This window comes from Vipera ursinii, assembly GCF_947247035.1.
Source record: "Vipera ursinii genome assembly, chromosome: 2".
Taxonomy (NCBI): domain Eukaryota; kingdom Metazoa; phylum Chordata; class Lepidosauria; order Squamata; family Viperidae; genus Vipera; species Vipera ursinii.
Genome location: NC_139513.1, coordinates 227,836,512 through 227,844,809, shown reverse-complemented (window position 1 = coordinate 227,844,809; position 8,298 = coordinate 227,836,512). Strand labels below are relative to the sequence as shown.

At 39.0% G+C, this 8,298-nt stretch overlaps 1 protein-coding gene across 1 annotated transcript; it reads left to right on the top strand.

Moving 5' to 3' along the window:
• Positions 1 to 398: 398 nt before the first annotated feature.
• LOC310636725 (uncharacterized protein C9orf40 homolog) lies at positions 399 to 5,798 on the top strand. The gene is made up of 2 exons (XM_083356795.1): positions 399 to 749; positions 3,785 to 5,798. Exons 1-2 carry the CDS (start codon positions 417 to 419, stop codon positions 3,935 to 3,937), a joined length of 486 nt encoding a protein of 161 aa, XP_083212921.1. The 5' UTR covers positions 399 to 416; the 3' UTR covers positions 3,938 to 5,798.
• Positions 5,799 to 8,298: the final 2,500 nt, after the last annotated feature.

The window sequence follows — 8,298 nt, the reverse complement described above, 5'->3', positions numbered from 1 at the left end:
AAACAGCAAACGATATCCCAAGCAAGCTGGCAGTAAATAGCCCAACCAAGGAACCATCTAAAACCACTCCCATCCACACTGAAAGGGCAAACCCCTAGAACATAAAATGAGAGCAAAGCCCTCTCCGTAGTAACATTGATGATGTTACCTAGTTGGGTAATGAAAAAAAAACAAACAAACACAAGCTTACCAAGGACCAGGACATTTCCAAACCATCAAGAATAAAAAGAAGCAGGGCGTACACAGTTACTTATCACTTCCCCGACAGAGGGCGCAGGCGACCGGAGAACAACCCCAAAGCACCACGCTGTATTGTGCGCTCTTCCAGTAGCCCCGCCCCGTTTGCAGCAGTTGACGCCTGCGCAGTGAATCTAAGCACACACCCCCCCCCCTCGGAGCTTGCCAAGCCGGCCTTGATGGCCAAGCGCAGAGCGGAGGCGGTGGCCTGTCGCGCGCCTTGCCAGCCGCGCTCCTTCCCGCACGCGCCTCCTTCGAAGCGCTCGCGGAGCGATCTCGAACGGCGGGAGTCGCGAGGCGCGGCGCTCTGGCGGGAAAACGGCGGCGAGAAGAAGCGCAAATGGACGGGGGCGGAGGGAGGCGACGAGGCGGAGGCCGGCTGCAAGAGGCTGGCGGAAGGAACGGCGCGGCGGGAGCCCGAGCAACGGCTTCCTATAGTCGCTGATATGGCGACCGAACCGGCGGTCCTCGCCGGAGGAGATGCAACGGGCAGTCAGGGCGGGCTCGAGAAGGTAAAAGAAAGGGAGCTTTGCGTTGGGGCTTCTGGGAAATTGTAATGAACCATGTGTTGCTTCCAGGAACGGGCGGGCGGGCGAGCTTCCGTAGTGGAGGACGGCGATGGTCTGGTGGAGCAATAAATCCATTTGGGCTCTTCTGACTGGGCTGCCCAGCCTCGCTGGTGGAAGGGACAGTCGCTGAGGGGGTCTCTTGGGATTCCTTTTCCAGTTTTGCGAATGGGAATCTTTATGGATGCTAGTTGGTTGGTCTTTCGTTGGGAAACTATTGGGTGATTTAACAAGTAAAGGAATAACGGTGAGGCACAGCCGTTGCCAGTGAAGGGACGTTTATGGCCCAAACGTTGCAAAAGCAGAACGAGAATATCAAGTTTATTAAGGGCTTCTGAGAAAAATAATAATAATAATAATAAACATCCTAAATTGGCGGGATAAAAACTAAGGTGGTGATTGCCCTCTGAGGATTTGACTGCCACAGAGTTATAAAAAGACTGAGCTTGGAAAGGTGTAACACAATTATCTGTGAATAAATCCTGCTCTTATCCCAAAGGTGCTTTTTCCAAATGACAAGTGGTTTTCTTGATGAGAAGCGAAACATTTTCAAAGAAAGAACCAAGAAAGTCCAGTTGCCTTTTGGAAAAAGCACCTTTGGAACAACCATGATCTGGATGGTTGAGAATCTCCATATGGGCGACTGGTGTAGGTCAGTTTTTGCAGCAAACACATTTCTTTCAACACAGGTAGTCCTCGACTTACAACCATAATTGAGCCCAAATTTTTTGTTAAGCGAGACATTTGTTAAGTGAGTTTTGGCCCATTTTATGACCTTCCTTGTCACAGCTGTTAAGTGAATCACTGCAGTTGATAAATTAGTAACCCAGTTGTTAAGTGAATCTCGCTTTCCCATTGACTTTGCTTGTCACATGACCTTGGGACACAGCAATGGTCATAAATATGAACAATTGCCAAGCATCTGAATTTTAATCACATGATCATGGGGATGCTACAAAGATCGTAACTGTGAAAAACAGTAATAAATCACATTTTTCAGTGACGTAACTTTGAACAGTCTCTGTTGTAAGTCGAAGACTACCTGTATACTTCTTGTGGAGGTGACTGTGAGGTTGCTAATTAGGAAGTAAATTGGCTGCATGTTGTAGGCTGTGGCCTTGGATCACCTAATGATTTCCCAACCAAAGACTAACCAATAACTCAGACCCTGTTTTAAAAGATTGATCAAGGCTATTAGATTAAATAAAGCAGAAGTTATTTATGTTCCAAATTTCAGGTGAAAAGTCACTCTTGGCCTTTTAAGTGGAATTATTTATTTTTTGATAGAAACTAATACAGATTTAAAATTAGTGCAGAAAAGAAAAAATAGAAAAGAAATAAAAATATATTAAAGAAAAGGAAATGAATGCTTTTCAACACAACAAATATAAATAATTTTAGTAATTCATCCCTTTCTCTTAAAATGCAGTAAATAATCTCTTGTTCAGCCCTGATCAGCAAAAGTTCGTTAAGGATTATCAGAGATACCTATTTTAACCTTAATCAAATAAACCAACTTTAGTGGACTCTAGGTGGTGTACAAAACTAGTAAAGCTGAAATAGCTAAATACATAAGATCAGGGAGACAGTCCAGACTACAATGATCCAATGAATAAAATCAACAAAACAAATAAGGGCCTTAAACAACAACATCCCCAGGGTTGGAACCAAAGCCAGATTTTCAACGTTTTCCAGAACCATAGCAAATTATGAAGATGGGACAGAAGCTTAATTTAATTTGGATAACATGGTTAATTGTCATATTTTGCCATACTTGTTTTCTACTAATTAAATCTTTTTGAGGTCCCTGCATTAATAACCACCTTTGCAACTTGTCATAGAAATTTTGCAAGTCTGCTATAGATTTGTGAGGTACTTTGCTTTGTCTTAAATAGTTATTGATCCTGAATCATGGGGTGATTTTTCCTTAAGCATATGTGAATTAATCAAGTTTAATTATGTTTTTCTCAGTTTTTCCCATGAATTAAAAATACATCATTTTCAATCCCTTTGTAAACAATCTCTGTCTCTGTAATTCTATTATAAACTTTGGTGTGTGTGTTAGTGTGTACACATATATAAACCATTCTAAAAGAGTAAAAGGTTATTTTTATTTATACATATTTTATACAAAGAATTTCTGATGAGAAAAAAAATCTTATCTCAATTCCTTTAAGTCCTTTTGGATGGGTGGACCAAAAATCTGGCTTAATATGACACAATTTTGCAGATTTCACTGAGTTGTAGGATTTAATAATAGGATTTCTTCGCTATTTATTGCTACCTTTTGTACCTCACCAAAGCATTACTAAAATTGGTATGTTTGCTCCATTTTTATTTTGTACACCCATTTTCAGTTGATAATCTAAATAAGGACATTCATTGAATATAATTTCATTTTCATAAACTCAGATTGTTGTACATTGTCAGTCCCTCAAAGAGACAGAATGAAGGAGAGAAATAGAAAATTTTAATTCCTTTTTAATGGTGAATGATCAGCCAGATTCTGGTTACCACATAATTAATTTAAATATTCTTTTTATATGCATAATATTTTTGTCTCTTCCCAGATTCAAAAATTAGATAGAAATTTAAAGAAGTTGCATAGTTCTAATTTTAGGAACCACAATTTTTGTCTAGTATGAATTATTTCCACAGAACACTATTTTTCCATTTCAAGCCACCAGAGGGTGATGCAAGTCAAATTTTCTAACATGTGTTGGGCAATCATTCAAATCTAAGAGTCTTTAAAAGGAAGAATGCAATTGTTTCCATTATTGTAAATCAATTTTAATTTGATTGAGCTGCTACAATGATGGTAACTAGAGAACATTTGAATATTTGTAATAATATTTCTCCATACCATGTTCTTTCTTTGACTATGAGGTCTTAATTTCTAGCATTACTTTAATTAGATTTTGTTAGTGGTGAGTTTTGTTTTTCACTACAGTTAAATATGTTTGAACATTTTGTTTTCATAGCCTGAAGAGGACGTTTGGCACTACAACTCCTTCCAGTTCTGGAAGTTACCATTACCTACCATTGATTTGTCTGATATTCAAGAATTAGAAAAAGGCTCCATAACAGAAACAAGATCTTCCAGTAGCACCTCACTATCAGAAATGGAAACCTGAAGAGTAATCTATTGTAATAGATTGTGGAGTGTGGTTACTGTTTTGTGCTGTTGTTGCTTGGAAGTGTAAGCAGAATTGATACTATGAAGGTATTAAATGTAATTTGAAGAAAGTATAACTTCTCCCAAATTTTTCTAAAATGAAGGAGTCATGTTGTAGAATTCATCAAAGACTAACTAGAGAAGGCATCAATGTATAGAACCAGTGGATTGTGAAATTTAGAGGATTAAAGGAGCTTACAAAAATAGATACATATAAACAAAATTGTTTTAGTTCATTGCCAGTAGAAATGAAAAGTGCAAAGTTCTAAAACAGGTATGGGTTATTGTATTGCCATGGAAGAGAGTACAAGTTATATATATTAGTTATGGCTAGAAAAGATTAACAGCAAAATAAAATTGCAGATCTCTACAAAACTGGAATTACTATGGTCAACACTTTCTTCCAAGAATTTTCATAGTAATACATTTTGTTGCCGAGAGTAATTTAAATCAGTTATTTGATTATAACTGGTTACTTGGGTAATAATGTTAAGAATTTCTAGCAATTTCCAGACAAATTGAAGAATCATGCTAGAAAATGATAAGAAACCTATACGTTGGGCCAACTGATGGAGGGTCTGGACATATTTACATGGCTTGGAGCTGGACTGGATTGTTCCAGGAGGGAAATTGCAGTAAGCTTGGAGTATCTTAACTGGTAATAGATTTAGACTGACAAATCTAGAAGAGTCTTAAAGGATGAATAAAGTTAAACTAGTATACTTAAACCCCCTTTCTCTTCCTTTCCATGTGGTCCACATGGCTGCTCTAGTCTCCATTTTTATTCACTGTACCTACCCTGTTTTGCACACCACTACCACCACGTTCAAATAGAAGTTGCTCTTGCTATACTTTCTCTTGAGTTACCACTTCAGTGCATATTCAATTAGTCCGGTCCTCCTCCATCTTCTTGTGCTTACTTACCTCCATTATGTTCCTTTAACTGCATGCTGCCCATGTTCACGTAGCTTGCCTTCATCATAACTTGAGCATATTAAAATTATTCTTCATTGTCTAATGAAATTTCTACTGACTTAAAACAGTGAAAAAAATTACTGTTTATAAATTAAAGTAATTCAGATAAATAATTTCTTACAATGGTATTTTCACTTTATATCTAGATACCATTTCAGTAAACTGTCAATAAACAAGCATAGGCAATGTTTGTGGACTTTTTTTAATAAGGCATGTTGAAATAATTTTTCTTGTAGAAAATAAATAATAAGACTTCTGTAAATACTTTCACTGAATGTCCATATTTTTCCAGCAGTTGTACCGTTCATTTTATGTTAAATTATAGCTGAATGTAAGTTAGTTTTTCATGCTTATTCAAAAAGTAAGGCCTGCTGAACTTTGTTCTAAGAGGCTAAAAATTTGGTTCGGAATTTCAGATTTTCTTCTCTTAAAAATACAAATGTTCCTGTATAGCAGCCTCTTTCTAATTTTGTACTTAAATCGTGTTTGCTGTGTTCATAAGAATTCAGTATCAAACTTTTCAATGCAGAAAAAAAGCAAGTATAGTTTTCTTTCTCCTCCATTCTCCTCCATTTATCTGTTGGCTATGGAATGAAAGAAAGTTACAAGATTTCATCAGTCTAAACATTCCTGTTCTTTTACCAGCATTATTTCATTATTGTGAGTCATGAACCAAAGAAACTGGTTTGAGAGAATAAGACAAAGAACAAATGACCAAAAGAAGCTACCTTTGTAAAAGGAACTATTATCTGAAAAATGCATAAGGTCACTTACCTTATGAACACATTCTTGGATAGCCATAAGTTATTGTATTTTAATAATTAAAATGTGCATTATAAATCAGATATTTGACTTTTTTCTTGCTTTCTGCAGTATACACAATTACGTGAATTTTGTAATATTTGTAAAGACCCACCTGGTTATATACAAACACGTTTTTAATCCTAACTTGCATTAATATTTTGTTGCAACAACTACTAGTTTAGTAGCACTGATATTAGCAAGAAAAGTAGTAAAAATGTTTTTTAATGACCTCAGAGTGAACAAGTCCTCGCATATATTAGTAAAAGAGATCCATCGTGAACCATTAGGGGTTTTTTTTCCCCATTGGAAAGCTTTTATTCAGCTGCTACTTAAAACAACAAACAAAAAACATTTTAAATGTTAATCATTTTCCTAATGTGGTATATAAACTTGAAACCAGATTGTCACATGTTCTTGAGTATAAGTTGTAGTCTTTTCAGTTTAATTGCAGTACAAGTATGTCACCAGAGTTTTCAGAGTTCATCTTTTTCCTCGGTCCCATTAAAGCTTTTAATTGCAAGCACATGGACAATTGTAATCATTACTTTCCAGCATTGTTTCCATTAGCTGTTAGGGCAAAGCAGTTTTTATCTGATTGTGAGGTAGATGGAAAGTTCAGTATGAAATCCATTGGCTAAAGGCTAGAAAAAGATTTTTAGTGATGAAAATGAAGAAGGTAAGTAAGCTGACTTTTCTATTGTGATGTATGCAGCTCTGATATGGAAAAAACTGAATAAAATTTTTAAATTTTTATTCTTCCTTGTTTATAACAGCTGTAGGTCATTATCCTGTGAACACATCAATTCAGAGAATTGTGATTATGCTACTTTTGGGAGTGGGGAGGAATGATTATTTCTTACTGAATAAATACTAATATTAAGGTGGAGAAAAACAATATTCCTTACATATTTCACCAGTTCAAACCAATTGCAAAGTCCTTTTACTGTTAGTGATGCACAAATGCCGAATTATATTCTGGGGGGAAAAAACTCAGAAAGTATTTCAAGATACCAATTATTTCTTTAATAAAATAAATTATAGTTAAAATTATTCACTCCTGATTCAGAGGATTTACCTTTGCAATGCTCAGTAAGTCGTGCAAAAGACAGGATAGCCTTGCATATCACTATGAAATATATGAAATATAAATAAAAGTTATGGGAAGAGTTGACTGTTTTATACTTCAATTATAAGTAATGGTATCAGTTATTGTCTGCATTTGAACAATACCCTATGCTATTTTAGGTTTAGGTTTTATTTAATTTATATACCGCCCTTCTCCCTGGGGACTCAGGGCGGTTCACAGGGCATATATAATTACGATACAAAAGTTAAAATAAGATTAAACCAATGCCCAAATAAAAACAATAATACAATAATAAAAACAACTATTTTAAAAACCCATATTCCCCCATCAGGCCAGACCAGCTAATTCGAATAAATGGGTCTTCAGGCCGCGACGGAAGGTTCGGAGGTCTGATGTCATCCGGAGCTCCACCGGCAGTTGATTCCAAAGTGCCGGAGCGCCCACAGAGAAGGCCCTCCCCCTGGGGGCCACCAGTCGGCATTCTCTGACCGGAGGCACCCTGAGGAGGCCCTCTCTGTGGGAACGCACAGGGCGGAGGGGAGTTGACGCCGGCAGCAGGTGGTCCCTGAGGTAACCCGGACCCATGCCATGTAAGGACTTGAAGATCATAACCAAGACCTTGAACCTCACCCGGAAGACAACTGGTAGCCAATGCAGCTCGCGGAGCAAAGGTGTAACATGGGAGTACCGGGAAACTCCCAAGACAACTCTCGCGGCCGCATTCTGTACCAGTTGGAGCCTCCGAGTGGTCTTCAAGGGAAGCCCCATGTAGAGAGCATTACAGTAGTCAAGGCGAGAGGTCACGAGCGCATGAGTGACCGTGCACAGGGCATCCCGGTTCAGATAGGGCCGCAACTGGTGCACCAGGCGAACCTGGGCAAAAGCCCCCCTAGTCACGGCCACTATATGGTCTTCCAGGGTTAGCCGTGAATCTAGGAGGACTCCCAAGTTGCGAGCCCTATCCATGGGGGGTAAGAGCTCACCCCCCATAGAAAGATATGGAACATTTTGAATGTCCCGGGATGCCGGAATTCACAGCCACTCAGTCTTGTCAGGGTTGAGTTGAAGTCTGTTCCTCCCCATCCAGACCCGAACCGCCTCCAGGCAACGGGACATCACAGCGAGGGCATCACTGGGGTGGTTTGGGGTCGAAAAGAAAAGTTGGGTATCATCGGCATATTGATGATACCCAACTCCAAAACCACGAATGATCTCACCCAGCGGTTTCATGTAGATGTTGAACAGGAGAGGCGAGAGAACCGACCCCTGAGGAACTCCACAAACGAGAGACCTAGGGGCCGATCTCTGCCCCCCTGCCAACACCGACTGCGAGCGTCCCAGGAGATAGGAGGAGAACCACTGAAGAACTGTGCCTCCCACTCCCAATCCCCTGAGACGCCGCAGCAAGATACCATGGTCGATGGTATCGAAAGCCGCCGAGAGGTCTAATAGGA

What these genes read in the sequence shown, in the direction of transcription:
- LOC310636725 (XM_083356795.1), top strand. Translation starts at nt 417, where the DNA reads ATGGCCAAGCGCAGAGCGGAGGCGGTGGCCTGTCGCGCGCCTTGCCAG. An exon ending in GTCAGGGCGGGCTCGAGAAG is followed by an intron (nt 750 to 3,784) that starts GTAAAAGAAAGG and finishes TTGTTTTCATAG; the next exon opens with CCTGAAGAGGACGTTTGGCA.